The 21605-nt window shown below is 39.6% G+C and overlaps 2 protein-coding genes across 13 annotated transcripts in view; one reads left to right on the forward strand and one right to left on the reverse strand.

The window, feature by feature from the left end:
• Positions 1 to 3302, forward strand: part of HEATR5A (HEAT repeat containing 5A) — a 104451-nt gene extending 101149 nt beyond the window's left edge. For 11 of the 12 annotated variants that reach the window (XM_088829504.1, XM_088829502.1, XM_055418207.2 and 8 more), the window contains 3 exons: positions 53 to 207; positions 1310 to 1523; positions 1799 to 3302. In XM_088829504.1, coding sequence (XP_088685630.1) covers positions 53 to 207; positions 1310 to 1523; positions 1799 to 2106 — 677 coding nt within the window. In that variant the 3' untranslated portion in view covers positions 2107 to 3302. The remainder of the gene's footprint in view (positions 1 to 52; positions 208 to 1309; positions 1524 to 1798) is intronic. The other variant, XM_055418206.2, reaches the window with a different exon arrangement.
• The window catches only part of LOC148774521 (uncharacterized), a 55838-nt gene continuing 34257 nt past the window's right edge, over positions 25 to 21605 (reverse strand). The window contains exons 4-5 of the mRNA XM_088829708.1: positions 4342 to 4438; positions 25 to 161 (exon numbers count right to left, since the gene is read on the reverse strand). The gene's annotated coding sequence lies outside the window, so the exon portion shown is untranslated. The remainder of the gene's footprint in view (positions 162 to 4341; positions 4439 to 21605) is intronic.

Raw genomic sequence — 21605 nt, forward strand, 5'->3', positions numbered from 1 at the left:
CAATAAATATGACAGTATCAGGATCTGTTTTTCATAGATTATTTCTCCTTAGTAGATGGAACACACCAAGAACTTGATGAAGTCAGTCTGCTTACCGCTGTCACAGTATTTATTTTGTCTACAAGTCCAGAAGTAACTACGATCCCATGCCTTCAGAAGCGCTGTATTGAGAAATTTAAGGCCACTCTTGAGATAAAAGATCCTATGGTAAGTGTTCTTAGAAGACAGATGTTTATAATAGGAATACGTTTAGACTTTTAAAAACTTTTCTTTGTGATTTTGTTGGTTCCAACAAAAAGTACCAGACTAAAGTTTTTTTTAGGTTTAGATTAATTCATATTCTTAGGTTAAAGTCACATAATAATGGTCTTGTTTTTTGACCCTGAGGACAGAATGTAGTTAGTTAGAGAAAGATAAAGAAAAGATTAAAAATACCACCAACTAAATTTGAAATAGGGGCATCTTAAAACTGATACATTCCTAGAACTTCAGTGGGTTTTCTTTCAGAAGGGAAAGGAAAGGAAGACTCTAGCACATGCCTTAAGTATATGATTGTAAAATAATGAGACCAGTTTCAAAAACAGCACATATAAATTAATCCCATTCCTTTCTGATCCTTTTATTCGCTTGGTTAATTTCCTATGTTTTTAGGTGCTACAGAATAAGTTTGTAGCACATGATCACCAATAGATAATCTCCTGAAATTCAGGAACCAGGTTTTCTCTCAGAAAAAAAAAAAAAATCATTCAGATATCATCACAATGAATTAAATAAGGGATTATTTGTATATCTGATGTATAGTCATCTTTTATTCTTCTGTCCTGTTTATTTCCTCTATCCTAACAGGAGCTTTATGTAGCAGTCTCAAAGTTGTGCCTCTGATATGTGGTGACACATAATTAATACAGTCTAGACACAGTTCCCTAACACCTTCATTGCATCAAATATATGGGATTCTTCATCTCAAATGTTTTCCAAAATCTCCAAAATATTTTTCAAAGTTCTTTTTTTCATATATATATATTACAGAGAGACACATAAAGGGGGAAAATATAAACTAGTCAAAAAAAGAAAAATTAACTACTTTATTCCCACTCCAAGCTGTCACAACCACTGTTAGCATGCAAGCTTGAATTTAGTATTTGGACTTCCAGAATTAAAGATAAAATAGAAATAAGTTTAAGTTTTGGGGTGGGAAAATTTTTCCTTTACATTTTTAAACTGTTAAAAATTTAATTAAAACTTTAATTTTAATGTAAATGTAAATTTGTATTTATGGTTTATACTTTTTTGTTTCTTATCTGACTAGGTACAAATCAAGACCTATCAGCTCCTCCTTTCCATTTTTCAGTATCCGAATCCAGCTGTTTCCTATCCATACATTTACTCTTTAGTATCCTCTATCGTGGAAAAGTTGCAGGAAATAGATAGGAGAAAACCCGAAGACACTACTGAGCTTCAGATCTTCCAAGAAGGCATAAAGGTCTTGGAAGCACTGGTGGCCGTTGCTGAGGAACAGCACCGTAAGTGGTAGCACTGAATGCATACGAGCAGAGTCAGAACTTGAATGTTCTTTAGTATAAAACATCCCTTTAGTCACTTAATGTTGTATTTTCACACTCGCGGAAAGGCAGATGTTGATGTTAACCCCAAGTTATTGATATTATTTAGTATCAATTTGGGAGAAGAGATCGGAAGAACTGCTTCCCTTCTGGTTGGGGAAACAGGTTCCTATCAAGTGTGTATGATACATTTACATCCCTGAAACCAGGGCTGACATAGTTTGTTTACTTTCCAGGCTCTCAGCTCGTGGCCTGTCTTCTGCCCATCCTCATTTCCTTCCTTTTGGATGAGAATGCCCTGGGATCAGCAACTTCAGTAATGAGAAATCTCCATGACTTTGCTTTGCAAAATCTCATGCAGATTGGGCCTCAGTACTCATCCGTCTTTAAAAGTGTAATGGCTTCTTCTCCAGCCTTGAAAGCCCGCCTTGAAGCTGCTATAAAGGGCAATCAAGAAACTGTCAAAGTCAAGACACCAACATCTAAACATACTAAGAACTCTGGGAAGAGTTCAAGCATCCAGTTAAAGACCAACTTCCTCTGATTTTTTTTTTTTAAACTAGTAAGCACCTTAACAAAATACTTGATCATTTCCTTCACTTTGGGGGCAAAAGTGACATTTTAGACACAAGTGCACTTGAGGTCTGGCTATTTATTTTAATTTAAATAGCTTACTTTGGAAAGTCACAGCCAACTTACTTTTTGTGGGGTTTGTTTTTTTTTTTCTCCTTCATATAATAAAACCACAGAGCTCAGTCAGAATTCTTGCCAGGAATGTCAATAAAATGCTAAAGAACTAAACTTGGAAAACCAACCACTGTTTTAAAAACAAAATTTATTTCTTCTAACAGTCCAGATACATATGGTATACTTAATACATTGACAGATATAGCTTTGACTCTAAACAAATTATATGCATTTATATTGTATCCCAATTGCTAATTTAAAATTCTGCCTTATTCAATAATTGTATTGAACTTTCCTGGAGTTCTCAAACAATGTAAGTGACTGGAAAGCTATTTAGGATACTTGGTTTAGAAGTATCTAATATATATATAATAGTACAAATTAATAATAGTCCTACAGTGTAACTTAAGATTCGGTATCTATAAATATCATGACATTTTATGATCTGTTGCTTTTATTTGTATTGAGTTTGGAAAATTGACATTTTAATCATTTTAGATATAACCAGGGCATTTCAATTTCTCCCATGGATTTTCTTTTACCTCTGTTCCTAACAATTTTCTTCATTTTCATTTGTGGCAAACATTCATACCAATGCATTTAATATAATTCATATCTATATTTTAATTAACTATGGGTTTCTATAAATGTTAAATTTAGTATAAATTTAGATCATCAATGAATAAAAGTATGTTTTTTTAACATGAAACATTTTAATATAGAAAAATCTGATGATGAAGTCATTTTGGTTGAAAAGTATTTTTTAATTGTTGATGATCATTGACTCTCCTTCCACTTCAGTGTTATACTGTGTGAATTAAACACTGTGTCAAAACAAAGCACTTCCCCATTAAAAATTAAAACCCGAAGTGAGAGGGGCATGCTCAGAATGGAGAGACACTTGGAGTCAAGCAGAAGCAATGTGATGTACTCTATTTTATTATGTTTGTATATGAATACACTTGTAAATTGTTCAGAATGAAAACATTTGACAAATTCAACACTACAATCAATTTTTCTAATTTACATAAATAAAGCTAATTTTCTTTATCATTCTTGTATGTGAAATTATTTTATCCACAAAAGATGGCTGGTTAGTCTTAAAGAGTCCAGAAAATCATTTCTGTGGAGCAAATAATATTTTCTTTAGAACTTAGCCTATTTTCTCTGAAGAGTCCTGTTTTGGGCACATTCTTTGCAGTGGTTTGCATTCTTTGTCTTCCTAATTGTCTCTTAGTATACTTACTATTTCCTTCACCTGAATGCCCTTCTCTGCCTGTTCTATCTGGCTGACTTCCACTTCTTTTAGATCTGGTTTAAATGTCACTTTCCCTAGATAACTCCTTAAGGCTTCTTACCATCCCCTCAGACCAAGCAACTATAACTGTTTCTTCATCTGTGTTCCTATAGTACTTTATATATTCTTCCATGCACTGAACATCACATTATATTTCAATATTTCCCTTTTAGACTGTGCCTCCTGAAAGTGTGAGAAATTTTGTCTTCTATAACTGCCTGTGTGACATCAACTAGACACTTAAAAACTGTGGAACTGCTCTGATGTAGGATGAATTTGAACTCAGAAATGTATTCCTTTGCAAGGCAAATGCTAGACTGGGATATCCTCAGGATAAAATTTTGTTTGTTTCTTTTCTATTGTTTTATGTTTTGTTTCATTTAGTGTGTTTGTAAACATTAAGGTTTCTGCTCATCATTTAGTGACATGGCATCTTGAATTACCTGGATAAAGGTGCTATATGAATATCAGTAGTTATGAAAAAATACCATGTCCAATGTCATAGAATTAAGAACTTTGAGTTGGGCACTATTCTATAAACTTCTTCTTTATAATGTATCATCTTGTTAAATACAATATTGGGTTGTTTGGGTTTTTTTTTTTTTGCCTTACCCTGAAGCTTGTAGGATCTTGGTTCCCTGACCACCTATTGAACCTAGGTCCCCAGCAGCAGTGGAAGCAAGTCCTAACCACTGGACTACAGGGAATTCCCTCTTTAATACAATATTGAATTAGTTAAAGATAGCCTTACTGATAAAGAAGTTAAGAGGCTTAATGGCTGAGGTTTGAACCCACCTTTCAGTGTTCCACATTCCCTCCAGAGCTGTCCTCACTCTTTGTTGAAGATATTTTCATTGAATATTTCTCCAAATTGCCACCAAAAGTTTTATGGCTAAAACAACAGGAAAAAGCGGGAGAAGTTTGTGACCTCTACAATTTCCTTGGGAATAATAATTATACAATTAGATACTGATAAATGTTCTGACTTGTTCAAAGGTGACTACTTAAAATTGAGAAACACATCAAAAATTCTTACATGTTTTAAGTCTCCAGTTGTGATAAAGCAGTTGCCCCTTAATTAACAATAATTCTTTACAAATTAAATCTATTGATAAGTGACTTGGATTGAAACAAAGTGATATAATATTTGCCTTGAGCTTTATGTTTTTCTAAGGGCAGAAAGAACTATACATAAAAGGGCTTAACAACCTGGATAACCATGATGGTGTGGTCACTCACCTAGATCCAAACATCCTGAAGTATGAAGTCAAGTGGACCTTAGGAAACATTACTATGAACAAAGCTAGTGGAGGTGATGGAATTCCAGCTGAGCTACTTCACATCCTAAAAGATGATGCTGTTAAAGTGCTGCACTCAATATGTCAGCAAATAAGGAAAACTCAACAGTGGCCACAGAACTGGAAAAGGTCAGTTTTCATTCCAATCCCAGAGAAGGGCAATGCCAAAGAATGTTCAAACTACCATACAGTTGTGCTCATTTCACACACTAGCAAGGTTATGCTCAAAATCTTTGAAGCTAGACTTCAGCATATGTGAACTGAGAACTTCCAGATGTATAGGCGAGGTTTTGAAGAGGCAGAGAAACCAGAGATCCAAATTACCAAAATTCACTGGATCACGGGGAAGGGGAGTTCCAGAAAAACACTGACTTCTGCTTCACTAAAGCCTCTGACTTTGTGGATCCCAACAAACTGGAAAATTCTTCAAGAGATGGAAGTACCAGACTATCTTACCTGTCTCCCGAGAAGCCTGTATGTGGGTTTGAAACTTCTGTTTCAAGAAGCAACATTTAGAACACAACATGGAACAACTGACTGGTTCAAAATTAGGAAAGAAGTACAATAAGATTATGTATTGTCACCCTGCTTATTTAACTTTCATGCAGAGTACATCATGTGAAATGCAGGGCTGGACGAATCACAAGCTGGAATCAAGATTGCCAGGAGAAATGTCAACAAACTCAGATATGCAGGTGATACTAATCTAGGCAGAAAGTGAAGAGGAACTAAAGAGCCTCTTGATGAAGGTCAAAGAGTCTCCTCTTTAAAGCTAGCTTGGAATTCTGCATTAAAAAACTTCAAGATCGTACAACTGGAACAGAAGGGGAAAAAATGGAAGCAGTAACAGGTTTGTTTTCTTGGCCTCAACATCACTGCAGATGGTGACTGCAGCCATGAAATTAAAAGATGCTCCTTGGAAGAAAAACTACGACAACTTAGCATGTTAAAAAGCAGACATCACTTTGCCAACAAAGGTCCGTTTAGTCAAAGCTATGCTTTTTCCAGTAGTCACGTACGGATGTGAGAGTTGGACCACAGAGAAGGCTAAGCGCTAAAGAATTGATGCTTTCGAATTGTGGTCCTGGAGGAGACTCTTGAGAGTCCCTTTGACTGCAATGAGATCATGCTAGTCAGTCCTAAAGGAAATCAACCCTAAATATTCAGTGGAAGGATTGATGCTGAAGCTGAAACTCCAATACTTTGGCCACCCAATGGGAATAGCTGACACTGGAAAAGACCCTGACGCTGGAAAAGATTGATGGCAGGAGGAGATGGGGCAGCAGAGAATCAGATGCTTAGATATCATCACCAACTTAATGGACATGAATTTGAGCAAACTCCAGGGGATAGAGGAGGACCAAGAAGCCTGGCATGTTGCAATCCGTAGGGTTAGAAAGAGTCAGACATGACTTAGCAACTGAAAAACAAATAATCTCATTCTATTTAATCCAATGTTTAAATGCTTACCATGGAAATTCTTAAACCTTGGAGATAACATATTTTTATTAATGGAGCACCTAAAGCAAAATTTCTACTTCTATAAAAGAAAACTCCACCAACAACCTAAAGGGATCATTAAGGCACTTAAAAAGATACAAATAAGTGCTATAAAAGAGATGATAGCATAGTGCTATGGGAACTCTGTAACAATATTGAAGAGAAAAATTCCCTTTTTATTACAATATTAGTTTGCATGTTGAGGGAGGAAATTAAACCCTCAAGCTAGTAAACTATGATGTTAATAAAAAACTGACAATCTATGAAATAAAGTCTATACTACCCAAAAACTATAAAGTGAAAATGTTGAATCATTTCTGGCCATTTAAAGGAGTCTATATTTTTAAAGAAAATAAGAAGTCATTGATACCAATGAAAAACTAATGTTGACACTGTTTTGCTTAAATATTAGGATCAAAATTTAATCACTTCATTAAAAAATAATCTAGATGGAAAAAACTTTATAAGCAAATATATGTACGTGTGTGTATATGCATATAAACATATCACCAAGAGTGGACTGCTTTATAAAATAAAATATTCCAAGAAAGAACAAAACAAGTGAGTTATTTTTTAAAGTATGCTAGTGACACAACAAAAGTAGTTTTGTTAGTGTTGTTATTGAAGTTAGTACAAATGTCCTCAAGGGGGAAAAAGAAAAGTGCATCTACAATTAAAACAGGTTCTCCGCTGAACAATGAGATAGAAGCCCTGGTAGTTCTCTGCTGGTTACTTGTTTCTGATAAACCAAGCTCCGGGCCTTGTAGTTTATAATCAAATGCTGGAGGAGTACCTGCTGCTTCCTGAGTTGCCAGAGTGACTTGTCTCCTACCCTTTTCTCCCTAGTAGGGTCAGATACTAGAAACATATCATCTAGGCCTTCATTTAAACACAAAAGCTCCATTAAAACAGATGTGCTAAATTATGGAAATACTTTTATTTCAGTGATCAACAGACTATCATGAGTCAATGTCAGATGAGATGTGGTTAGAACATGTACTTCCTATTCCCCAGTCCGCTGTATTGTGACTCTGCCATTTGCTACAGGTTTTCATCGCAAATGCATTCTCTTTTCAGTAATAAGGTGACCATTCTGATTTCTCAATGTTGTATAAAAATTTTTGTAGAATATTCTACAATATTAAAGTGTTTCTTTGGTTATTTATGTTCTTAACATAGTACTGGCACTTCCAGAAATCACCTAAAAGGTCTGTCTCTGGGCAAATACAAATCTAAACCATTTAAAACAGTTCATTCTATTTTAAAAGGTTGGGGTTTCCATGCTTGTCCTTGAAAACCTGTCTAGCATGTTTCATTATGTGAGTTTCAAAATGATCTTTTCTCTAACCATTTTAAAGTACCTACTTTTCAGCTGTTTCTTATATATTACACCTAGCACAACCGACAAAAGGCAGGTAAGCTGGACTTCATCAAAATTAAGAACTTGCGTGCTTCAAAGGACACCATCAAGAAAATGGAAAGACAACCCACAGAATGGGAGGAGAAATTTTGCAAATCATATTTGAGAGAGAGAGACCATCCAACATATATAAAGAACTCTTAAAATGTGACAATGAAAAGTCATCTCAATTTTTAAATGGGCAAAGAACTTAAACAGGTATTTCTCCAAAGAAGATAGATATACAAATGCCCAATACATACACAGGAAAAGATGCTCAGTATCCTTAGTCATGAGGGCAGTGCAAAACCACAATAAGATACCACCTTATTTCCACTAGGATGAGTATGATCAGAAAGACAATAACAAGTGCTGAGGAGGATGTGTAGAAATTAGAACCTTCTTACATTGCTGGTAAGGATTAGTGCAGCTGCTTTGGAAAACTGGTAGTTTCTCAAAATGTTAAACATAATTAACGATATGATACAGCAAGTCCATTCATGCAAAAACTTGTATGTGGGGACTTCCTGGTGGTCAAGTGGCTAAGACTCCACCCTGCCAATGCATGGGCCCTGGGTATCAATCCCTTGTCAGGGAACTAGATCCCACATGCTGCAACTAAGAGTTTGCGTGCTGCAACAAAGACCCAGTATGGCCAAATACTAAAAAAGAAAAAAACCTGTACATGAATATTCACAGCAGAATTATTGACAGTAACAAAAAAGTGGGAACAACCCAGGTGTCCATCAACTGATGAATATATAAACATAAGTGGTATATCCATTCAATGGAAAATTATTCAGCCATAAAAGGAATGAAGTATTGATACATGCTATAAAATGGATGAAACTTGAAGATAGTACGCTAAGTAAAAAAAGCTAGACATAAAAGGCCTATTGTCATATGATTCCACTTTATGAAATGTCCATTAATATGAACTATTATGAATAGGCAAATCCATAAAAACAAAGTAGATAACTGGCTGTCAGTGAAGGGAGTCTAGAGGGGAAGGTGACTGCTAATGGGTATGGAGTTTCTTTTTGGAATGTGGAAAGGTTCTGGAATTAGACAGTGGTGTTGGTTGTACAACCAAACGAATATAGTAAAAATAAAACCACGGTACACTTTAAAAGGATGGATTCTGTGGTACGTGAATTTGTTATGGACTGAATTATGTCTCCCAGATCGATGTAGCTTTAACCCCTATTCCCTCAAAATGTGACCTTATTGAAAACCAGGGTCATTGTAAATGTAAATAGTTAAAACGAAGTCATATTACGGTAGGGTGGGACCTTAATCAATCTGACTAGTGTCCTTGTAAGAAGAGGAGAATGCCACTGGAAGACACACAGACCCAGAGGGAAGATGCACGTGTGAAGATGGAGGCAGAGACGAGCTACACTGCCACCACGGAGAAATGCCCGGCCCTGCCAGAAGCCAGAGAAGCGAGATCCTCCTTCCCCAGAGGCTTCGGAGGGAAAAGGACCGACCAGTCAACACCTTGATTTTGGCTTTTAGCTTTCAGAATTATGAGAGAGTAAGTTTCTGTTTTAAACAAGATTCTGGTACTTTGTAATGGCAGCCCTAGAAAAATAACAGATTTATATCTCAAAGTTTCAAAGAAGGAGTTAGTTACAAAGATGTTAAGAGACCAGGCTATTCTCAGCAGAAAGTAGTTTCTCAGTATACAAAGTGAACACAGTTTACTGTGATGGAAGGAAAAGACATTACAAACAAATCTTTACTGTTCAAAAAACCAAAAGGCTAATAGCTATGTTTTTAGTTATTTTACTCAGTAATGCTATTTCGGTTCCCAAAATACAACACATTCTATTGTTGCTTTTCTTTTCTGCCTACTGACTATGGTATGGTGGTGTATGCAACTATGTGATCTTAGGAAAGCCACCTTTCCATCTGGGTTTTCACTCTTCTCATTTACAAAATGTTCTTCTTCCTTCATATTTTAATGAGAAACGAATGACAGGGTGCATCTGAAAACACTTGAAACTCCAACTGTAAAGCATTTATTCTTTCAATGCCATGATTGTAGCTGTTATTTAAATTAAGCCTTATTCAAAAGTCTTAATTAAAATTTCCTTAAGGCTATGTTTACCAAACATGCTTGATCCTACAAATCATTGGAGGAAAACTTATAAAATCCAGATATTTGGAGCTCACCCTAGAGCCATTAAATCAGAATCTTCAGAGAAAGGGCCCAAGACTTATTTTTACCTAGGCCCCATGTGATCTCACAAACATAAGACAGAAATTCTTCCCTGTCAATATCTGCTTACATGTAGTGTGCCTGGAAACATAAGGAAAGCATATTGAAAAAAAATGAGTGCCCCTATCCCCACATGCCAGAAAGTAATAAAATGCTAAAAACAAATGATCAAAACATAATGGGGACATATAATAATATAAAATAAATGTCCATGAGTCTTGCTTGCTAAGTCGCTTCAGTTGTGTCCGACTCTGTGCGACCCCATAGACGGCAGCCCACCAGGCTCCCCCGTCCCTGGGATTCTCCAGGCAAGAACACTGGAGTGGGTTGCCATTTCCTTCTCCAATGCATGAAAGTGAAAAGTGAAAGTGAAGTTGCTCAGTCGTGTTTGACTCTTCGAGACCCCATGGACTGCAGCCTACCAGGCTCCTCCGTCCATGGGATTTTCCAGGCAAGAGTACTGGAGTGGGGTGCCATTGCCTTCTCCGGTCCATGAGTCTATGCTAATATAAATTATTGAATAAATGGTGGAAAACAGATAAATCTCTCATGCAAAAGAATTCAAAATAATTTATGTGAAGCCTAACTCCCTACCCCTTAAGTGTGGGCTGCAGGTAGTAATTTCCTTTAAAAAAGAAGGGAAGGAAAAAAGAATAAATTTTACACTGGAGAAGCCTTAAAATATTACCTCAGCCAGTGATCAAAATTAACATCAACAATGAAAAGTCATGTTGATAATATGTACCCTTGACACTGGGCTTCCCTGGTAGTTCAGCTGGTAAAGAATCCACCTGCAATGCAGGAGACCCTGGTTTGATTCCTGGGTCAGGAAGATCCCCTGGAGAAGGGACAGGCTACCCACTCCAGTATTCTTGGGCTTCCCTGGTGGCTCAGACAGTTAAGATTACACCTGAAATGAGGGAGACCTGGGTTCAATCCTTAGGTTGGGAAGATCCCCTGGAGGAGGGCATGGCCACCCACTCCAGTATTCTTGCCTGGAGAATCCCATGGACAGGGGAGTCTGGCAGGATACAGTCCATGGGATCGCAAAGAGTCAGACACGACTGAGCAACTAAGCACACACACACAATCCTGACACTATATGATGAGAATGACACTTTGCCTTTGTGGTCTTCTTTCTAAAAACCCATAACCCCAGTCCAATTATGAGAAAAACATCAGACAAAACCATATGGAAGAGTATTCGATGAAACACCTGGTCAGTACTTTCCAAAGCCATCAAAGTTATCAAAAACAAGTAAAGTCTGAAAAACTATCAGAATTAGTACGAGCCTAAGGATGATGACAAAATGTAACAAATTCTGGATGGGATCCTAGAACAGAAATGGGACATTAGTTAAAAACTAAGGAAATCTGGACTTCCCTGGTCATCCAGTGGTTGGAAGTCTACTTGCCAATGCAGGGGACACAGGATCGATCCCTGGTCCTAGAAGATTCCACATGCTGTGGGGCCACTGAGCCCAAGGTCTAGAGCCCATGAGCCGCAACTACTGAGCCCATGTACTGCACTTACTGAAGATTCCAAGCTTAAAGCCCGTGCTTTGCAGTAAAAGAAGCCCGTGCACTACTGCTAGAGAAAGTTTGCACACAGCAATGAAGACCCAGCACAGACAAAAAGTAATTAAATTTTTTAGAAAAACTAAGGAAATCTGAATACAGGATGAACTTTAGTTAACAATAAAGCATCAGTTTGGTTCACTAGTTGAAATGTACCATAATAATATATAATAACATATTAATGGTAGGCAAAACCGGGTGTGTGATATATGGCAACTCTTCACTATCTTCCCAACTTTTCTATAAATTTAAAACTGTTCTAAATTTTAAAGTTTATTAAAAAAGAAAATCTGATTCAGAATGTCTGAGGTATGGTCCAATAATCTGCGTTTTTACCCAACACTTGTTTTTCATCTTGCTTCTTGCTTTTTAGTGCTTCTCCTTTTCTGAGAAGCACTACCCTAAGGTCAGCTCCCAGTGTGGCTTTCAGCCTAAAGCAGAACGACTGTGAGGCTGCTTGACCTCTGCCTACAAGAAATTTACTGATTAACACTATACAGGTATTTATAAAGTAGGTCAGCTCAGACTCTGCTTACCTCTGCTCTTAGGGATTAGTCAGAACAGGTAACCCTTCTCTGGTCACCAGCAGGAAAAGGTGTGGTGGAATAGAAAAGTATGTACCTGGCTTCCATTTTGAGAGTAACACCCATCTTAATAAGTCTCAAAACACCTTAGTCACTTCTATTTTGTTTATGCTGCTCCCTTTTCATGTATTACTTCCTTGGGCTCCATTCCAGATAAAAGAAATCAAGTGCCAAGCACTACCTTACAGAATGAACGCCTGAAAATGGCCACAATAAATAATGTTCCTGGACCCCTGTTTCTAGCAGTCATTTCTCTAGTCTGAGTCATCAGCTAGGCATATTCTTAATGCTTTTTCTGTTCCCTCCTAGAGATAGCACCAGCGCCTTTTGCAGCTGAAGACTAGAGCACTGAATGGTATAAACAGTGGTGTTTAGACAAGAGATCACTAAGATCTAGGTATAACAGACTTAAGGACCCCTCGTAATTCATACTACTTTATTAACATCTGAATATTACGTATCCAGGGGAGAAAACTGGTAAGAAAAATAGGGCAGATCTCAGACCTAGAAGGACAAATATTGCTGGAGTTAGTTTCTTTTGAAGTCCTTGGAAAATATATAACATGAACAGCAGGTAATACTATTTTCATCACATGGTCATTACCACACTCTGAGGACAGGGAAATAACGTACCCTTCTCATCAGTGTTTACACCCCGTATTGTATTTCTATGTGTCCCCTGCTACAGTGTTGATCAGCCAACCTGTACACATAGTTCTTTCCATCTTTGCACAATCCTTCTATTTTCTTAACCACTTCTGTCACTGTTTACTAAACTTCCCTCCCCTTCACTCGGTCTATCTTGTTCAGACTCAAGAAGTAGAGACTACTGATTCATGATGACCTTGAGTGAGATCACAGCTAATTAGGAATGATCATATCTGTGAAAAGCATTTCCCTTGAACTCAAAAACCAATCACAACAGAAATTTAAGCACCCATAGTGTGCAAGGCCCTGTGGAAATATAAGGAAGGACCAGGGCAGAAAGAGTACTGAACTCAAGCACCAATAGATATGGATTCTAATTCCAGATCTGCCTATGTCTAATTTTGTTAGTGTGGGCAAGTCAGCCTCCTGGCTTCAGTTCCTTCTCTGCTAAATAACAGCACAGTGTGACCAACTATCCCAGTTTGTTTAGGATTGCCAGGGCCAGCAATGAAAGCTGTGTCTCACGAAACTTGTCAGTACCAAGTGAGCCAGGACAGTTAGTTCCCCTCTTGCACAGCCTATTTGAGACTCTTTCTGGTTCTGATACTACTAAGCATCAGATGCTTCTCAAGGCATGTTGTTTATGACCTTTTGTGAGTGCGGACTGAGTCAGAGAAAGACAGGGTAGTGGCTACAATGAGAAGAATCTGCACGGCTTCCTGCCTCTTGGGTTGTGACTCACCAGGGATGTTGCAGTACACCATTCCTAACATCTCAGGGGAAGAGATCAGCTGAGAATGGTACACTAAGGCAGGAGACATTCTTGGGTTTCCCAGTGGGAAAGAAATTCAAAAACAATGGACCAGTAAGAAGAATTTGCAGTAAATGTTGAGGCTGCCAAAATTCGTGCAAGTGAGCCAATGGCCTTTTAAGCTACATCTACAACTGACGAGCTTCTTGGCCACCACCCCAATGAAGGCTCCTTTCCCAGTTTAGACTATATTCAAAACTGGCTTGGCAGTAAGGCTTTTAGGATCCTTAGATATACAGACTTACTCCAGCAGGAGAGAATATGAAATCAACTTCCTGCTAAAGGCTTAATTTTTTTTAACTCAAAAACAAAACCAAAAAACAGAGTGAGTGACTGCCACTGCTGAGGTTGATAACAGAATCTGTTGTCCTGTCTTCATGCGTTTCCAGAAAAGGATCCACAGGACTTCCCTGGTGGTCCAGTGGGCAAGACTCCATGCTTTCAATGCAGGGGGCACAAGTTCTATCATCCTTGGTCAGGGAATGAAGACCCCACATTCCACATGCTGTGTGGCACTCAGGATGGGGTGGGAGATGCTAGCCTAACTTGAATAGAAAGACAGCTGGACTCAAGGCCTTAAGTAGATTTGCTGCTGCTGCTGCTAAGTCGCTTCAGTCGTGTCCGACTCTGTGTGACCCCACAGACGGCAGCCCACCAGGCTCCCCCGTCCCTGGGATTTTCCAGGCAAGAACACTGGAGTGGGTTGCCATTTCCTTCTCCAATGCATGAAAGTGAAGTCACTCAGTCGTGTCCAACTCTTCGCGACCCCATGGACTGCAGCCTACCAGGCTCCTCCACCCATGGGATTTTCCAGGCAAGAGTACTGGAGTCGGGTGCCATTGCCTTCTCCGTAAGTAGATTTACTACATCGCAAACAACTAGAGCAGTTGCCAGCTGGCCCTGAGCTGACTCAGAAAAATGATGTAGCTTGCTACAGATTTATATTTAATTTAGAAGCAAACTTCAGAATCACCATGCATATTTTTATGTGCTTGATTTCATTTTGGCTTTATGCTTAAGATAAACTCCTATTTCAATCTCACCTTGTGGAATAAATCTGGCCTAATTTCCTTCTCAGTCATTCTTCTTAAATACCTGGATCCAAAACACAAGTCCCAAATAATTATTGAGTGGAGACAGAAAGAATGTACATGGAGAAAGTCAAAAGAACTAGATTAACACAGGTTATTTAAGGAGCTAAGAAAGAAATCAAGGACTTTCTCTAACTCAAAAAATTAAAAGAGCAGTTATGTAAAGTCTCTTACCCACCCTTGACCAATAAAAAATACAGTAAAGTCATGGACTTCTCTGGTGGCCCAGTGGTAAAGAAACCGCTACCCATGGAGGTGACACAGATCTCTGGTCTGGGAAGATCCCACGTGCCGCGGAGCAACTAAGCCCATGCGCCACAACTACTGAGTCAGCCCTCTGGAGCCTGCGCTCCACAACAAGACAAGCCACAGCAGTGAGAAGCCTGCAGTTAGAGAGAGCGCGTGGCAGCAACAAAGACCCGATGCAGCCAAAAATAAATAATAAGTTTCAAAAAGCTTTAAAAAAATACAGAAAAATCAAGTTAAACTGCTTTAATTAGTGTGTGCCAAATAGTATTATAGTATTTCCCCTAAGCAAATTTACTCCTCTCCCCTGATAGCTCTGTTGTAGTATAATCAAAAGCAATTAACAAAGAAAACTTTTAGCCATAATTTAAAGAGTTAACTGTCTGGAGACTAACTATGATGCAATTGAAAATTCATGTTTACTCATAACCTAGACAGCAGTACAGGGATCTAACGACATGGATATCTATAGAAGACATCTTTGGTGACATGGGATAGAATGGCTAAATAAGAAGACTCCGGGAAGTGACTTTATTTTAGCCAGGCCATGTAACCTGCGGATCTTAGTTCCCCAACCAGAGACGAAAGTTATGCCCTCGGCCGTGAAAGCACAGAGTTCTAGCCACTGGACCACCAGGGAATTCCCTAGGCATGAGACTTTAAATTTTTTCACTTGAGGAGTATTCATTATATGTTACCTAATAGACTGTTACAAAAAAGATCTTCACGACCAAGATAGTCACGATAATGTGATCACTGACCCAGAGCCAGACATCCTGGAATGTGAAGTCAAGTGGGCCTTAGAAAGCATCACTACGAACAAAGCTACTGGAGGTGATGGAATTCCAGTTGAGCTATTTCAAATCCTGAAAGATGAAGCTGTGAAAGTGCTGCACTCAATATGCCAGCAAATTTGGAAAACTCAGCAGTGGCCACGGGACTGGAAAAGGTCAGTCTTCATTCCAATCCCAAAGAAAGGCAATGCCAAAAAATGCTCAAACTACTGCACAATTGCACTCATCTCGCACTCTAGTAAAGTCATGCTCAAAATTCTCCAAGCCAGGCTTCAGCAATATGTGAACTGCGAACTCCCAGATGTTCAAGCAGGTTTTAGAAAAGGCAGAGGCACCAGAGATCAAATTGCCAACATCCGCTGGATCATGGAGAAAGCAAGAGAGTTCAGAAAAACATCTATTTCTGCTTCATTGACTGTGCCAAAGCCTTTGACTGTGTGGATCACAATAAACTGTGGAACATTCTGAAAGAGATGGGAATCCCAGACCACCTGACCTGCCTCTTGAGAAACCTGTATGCAGGTCAGGAAGCAACAGTCAGAACTGTACATGGAACAACAGACTGGTTCCAAATAGGAAAAGGTGTACGTCAAGACTGTATATTGTCACCTTGCTTATTTAACTTATATGCAGAGTACATCATGAGGAACGCTGGGCTGGAAGAACCACAAGCTGGAATCAAGATTGCTGGGAGAAATATCAATAACCTCAGATATGCTGATGACACCACCCTTATGGCAGAAAGTGAAGAGGAACTCAAAAGCCTCTTGATGAAAGTGAAAGAGGAGAGTGAAAAGGTTGGCTTGAAGCTCAACATTCAGAAAACGAAGATCATGACATCTGGTCCCATCACTTCATGGGAAATAGATGGAAAAACAGTAGAAACAGTGTCAGACTTTATTTTTTTAGGCTCCAAAATCACTGCGGATGCTGATTGCAGCCATGAAATTAAAAGACGCTTACTCCTTGGAAGGAAAGTTATGACCAACCTAGATAGTATATTAAAAAGCAGAGACATTACTTTGCCAACAAAGGTCCGTCTAGTCAAGGCTATGGTTTTTCCCGTGGTCATGTATGGATGTGAGAGTTGGACTGTGAAGAAAGCTGATCGCCGAAGAATTGATGCTTTTGAACTGTGGTGCTGGAGAAGACTCTTGAGAGTCCCTTGGACTGCAAGGAGATCCAACCAGTCCATTCTAAAGGAGATCAATCCTGGGTGTTCATTGGAAGGACTGATGCTAAAGCTGAAACTCCAATACTTTGGCCACCTCATGCGACAAGTTGACTCACTGGAAAAGACTCTGATGCTGGGAAAGGTTGGGGGCGGGAGGAGAAGGGGACGACAGAGAATGAGATGGCTGGATGGCATCACCGACTTGATGGACATGAGGTCACGGAGAGTCGGACATGACTGAGCAACTGAACTGAACTGAACTGAACTGAACAGACTGTGAAGAAATGGAAAGATGTGTGCTGGTTTGCTTTGTCCATCCTGGCAAGTGACCAAAGTTTCCTTAATTAGCAAGACGGGGCCACCTGTCCTGTCCACTTCCCTCTGAGTTTGTTAATATCTCACCTACGGAGCTGAGAGAGAGCAAGAGAAGGGGGTGTAACTTCTGTAAATCCTACCTGGGAAGGAATTTCTGACAGAAGATCAGATGACAACAAATAGATTGAATCACAGCCTGATTCAGCCTAAGCATGTATCAGAATTATCAAACTCATCTAACCAGATGTCAGTGTTGTTCTGACGTCCCAGCAGACATCCTCTGGGTGTCTACTGTGTGCTGGGGACACTCAGCTTAGATGGTGCATAAATTCTTCCTGATGGTTTTTTCCTATAAGATGAGGAGTTGTAGGTGTGGAGAGTTAAGGAGAAAACCCTGTTTATATCAGTGACGTTTTGGTATTTTTAATAGTAAAGTTATATATATTAAACTGATCTCTAAAACTTGATCATCTAGGGTTCTGTTTGCCACCTCATCTTGGTCCTCTGAAAGCAGGAATTTTTTTTCCTTAAGTCACTCATTTGAGGTTAAGAATGAAAGTCATTTGCTATTTTATTCCCCTCCAAATCTCATACGGATCTAAGGCACCATTCTGTAAAGAATAAAAAGGCTAGATTCTTGAATACATGCAGCTTTCCTAACCAGAACACAGTATAATGGTGGTCTGGGCATGATGTAGCCTAATATGGACAAGAAGGGGGCTTCCCAGGTGATGCTAGTGGTAAAGAACCCACCTGCCAATTCAGGTGACATAAGAGATGCAGGTTCAATCCCTGGGTCGGGAAGATCCCCTGGAGGAGGGCCAACCCACTCCAGTATTCTTTCCTGGAGAATCCCATGGACAGAGGAGCCTGGCAGGCTACAGTCCAAGGCGACACACAGAGTTGGACACGACTGAAGCGACTTGGCAACACACACGCACATGGATGTGACGTACTGACTGGGGCTGGGGTGGAGGTCTATCCTGACTAGAGAGAGGCATTAGCACCACGTGTTCTTGGCTCAAACATTCTAGACCACAGGATGTGGTATTCCTGTTGCAACTAAAAAACTTAGAACTCCAGCTTCTAGTCCCAAAGAACATAAAATGCAATGAGGTGGATCTATATTTTGCCTCTCAAATGGAGTCACATTCTTCATCATGTTTCCAAAGTTTCCAGGAAAATTAAGCATAACAGGTTAGTGATTTAGCCTGTTGGTCTGAAAGTCCTGCTATAAAGTTCTGTTTTATCTGACAAAAAAATCCCACCACGTTCAGACGTTGCAGCAATTAGTGAGATTCTGCACATTCTGCCCTTTTCATGTTTAGAGATAAAGTGAAAGTGTTAGTCATTCAGTCATGTCCAACTCTTCACAGCCCCATGGACTATAGCCCACCAGGTTCCTCTGTTCATGGGATTCTCCAGGCAAGAATAATGGAGTGTGTTGCCATTCCGTTCTCCAGGGGATCTTCCCAACCCAGGGATTGAACCTTGGTCTCCAGCATTGCAGGCAGGTTCTTTACCATCTGAGCCACCAGGGAAGCCGTTTTTAGGGATAAGTATATATCAAATAAGGCTTTAAAATACATTATTGTTATCATTATTATTATTTTGGTCACACTGAGTTTTGCAGGATCTCAGCTCCCCAACCAGGGACTGAACCTGGTCCAGAGCAGTGAAAGCCCAGAACCCTAACCACTAGGCAACCAGAACTGCCAAGGTTATTGTTCTTCTTTAGTGCTATAAAGGACTTCTCCTTCTCAAGCAACTCAACCTTTCTGAGAAATTAAATGTCCATGTAAGTGTCCCTCAGAATAGTCACACATGCAGAACACAAAGGGAATGGATTGTCCCTCAGTAGTTTCTTCTGGTCCTAAGATGCAGACAGTCTGAATTTTTATTATAAAGCAGTACATTTAATAGCTTATCCTGGCTTTCCAGTCCTAGGTCCAGATGATGTTGATGCCCAAGAAAAACTGGATTGCCAAGAAGGATGATGGCCAAGAAGGATGTCAACAGGTCAAAGAACTCTAGCTGGCAAACAAGAAGCCCAATCTTCACGTCGTAAGGGAGCAAAATTTGCCACCTGAAAATGTCTTCCTGGCAGGCAGATTATTTCAAGCTGAAAACAATCAAGGCCCAAAACACTTGGAAAGAAACTCTGACCTTCCCCCTAACTGACTAAAAGAATGTAGGCAGAGGATCTCTTCTACCAGGAGCTATTACCATAGATAACTATAGTATGAATTAGATGTGGTTAGACAGAGAGAACAGAGAAGGCAATGGCAAACCACTCCAGTACTCTTGCCTAGAAAATCCCATGGGTGGAGGAGCCTGGTGGGCTGCAGTCCGTGGGGTCGCTAAGAGTAGGACACGACTGAGCAACTTTACTTTCACTTTTCACTTTCACACATTGGAGAAGGAAATGGCAACCCACTCCAGTGTTCTTGCCTGGAGAATCCCAGGGACGGGGGAGCCTGGTGGGCTTCCATCTATGGGGTCACACAGAGTCGGACACGACTGAAGTGACTTAGCAGCAGCAGCAGCAGAGAGAAACCTAACAAAGTCTGTTAAGTCCTCGCTGTGTCCCACCATCTCTGTATGGCCCAGCAAACACTTATCTACCAAAAATTTGCTCTTCCATCTCTAAGTGCTTTGCCTTCTTACCCTTTGAAAGTCCCAAACCACTACTCCAAACATCCTCTTTTATCTTGAGCTAAAGATGATATTTAAGGTAAAGGTTTCAGCCATTTTTGCAAGTTACTCAGGGCTTCCCAGGTGGCGCAGTGATAATGAATTTGCCTGCCAAAGCAGAAGACACAAGAGACACGGGTTTGATCCCTGGGTCAGAAAAATCCCCTGGAGGAGGAAATGGTAACCCACTCCAGTATTCTTGCATGGGAAATCCCATGGACCGGGGAGCTGGTGGGCTATACAGTAGTCCATGGGGCTGCCAAGAGTGGGGCACAACTGAGCAGACACACACACAGCAAGTTACTCAGTTTACCTGGATCCCCTCCAGGTATACATGTGATTAAACTTCTGTTTGGTTTTCTTCTTAATCTGTCTCACGTCAATTTTTAGACAAGCCAGAAAAAACTAGAAGGGTAGAGGAAAATTTCTTCTCTCTGATAATGTCATGAGAGCCATGGAGTCTCCCAAGTTGCAAGACTACTCAAGGAAGGGACAGTTGGCCCAGAGACACTTCAATGTGTACCTTACCAACAGTGTAGCCAGTATCGCCATGATTACCATGATTATTGCCATGATTTGCCTTTGAGATCTCACCTGCCCCCAGCACCACAGCTATCCTGAGACTGGCAGGCTAGCCAAAATGTCCTGAGAACAAACAACCATTAAGACCCACCAGAGAGAAGCCAAAAGAGACACCTCTAGATGGACCACTGGGTCGGCAACCAAATTCCAGTTTAGAGGCAGATATGGTCATCAACTTGATCAGCCAACTCAGGCTGGAGGGACTGTTTTGTGTTGTATAAATCTGTTTTTCTGTTTTTGTAGAAGACAAAAAAAAATTTTTTTTAAGTACTTAGGTTCATTTTGGAGAAGGAAATGACAACTACTGCAGTATTCTTGCCTGGAGAATCCCATGGGCAGAGGAGCCTGGTGGGCTACAGTCCATAGGGTCTCAAAGAGTCGGACACGACTGAAGCGATTTAGTAGCTGCAGCACCAGGTTCATTTATCTATTTGTTCAAACCTCTATGATTACAAACCTAGAAAGACTTTGAATTATGTTGCCTTATTTTCATTTATTTATACCATAAAATGACTATAGTCCCTTCTTGAACTAACATTCTATGTCTTTCATCATAGCATCTTCACGCTGTATTCTTGGTAGATTATATCTTGGTATATCTTATTTGAAAATCACATGATAATAAAAGTTTTGACTTCGTTGTAAGGCCAACAGTCATGTCTTAGTGACCAAGATGGTCCTATATCTGCTGCTAAATAAATGTTTTTTGATGATTATAATGACCAATGCCTTTTTTCCATTCTTTGAACCCAGGCATTTTTGCCACTAATTGGTCACAGCCTAATATTAGGACTCCTTACCTTTGGGTACAATCCTACCCTTAGGAATTTATTCTAAGTAAATATTAAAAACAATTGGTAAAAACATACAAAATAATTTATTTGAAGGATTATTTATAATGATTCAGAACTTTTTACAGCCTGTGCTATGTAACAAGGGAAACCGCCACAATGACAAGCCCATGCACGGCAACTAGAGAGTGGCTTCCCCTTGCTGCAGCTAAAGAGGGTCCGCATGCAGTGACGAAGACCCAGTGCAGCCAAAAATAAATGAATCAATCAATAAATTTAAAAGTTCACAGACACTTTAAGATAAGCATTCTTTAAAAAATGTATGAAATC

This window comes from Moschus berezovskii, chromosome 21 (assembly GCF_049115385.1).
Source record: "Moschus berezovskii isolate FMDL1 chromosome 21, NW_MosBer_1.0, whole genome shotgun sequence".
NCBI lineage: Eukaryota > Metazoa > Chordata > Mammalia > Artiodactyla > Moschidae > Moschus > Moschus berezovskii.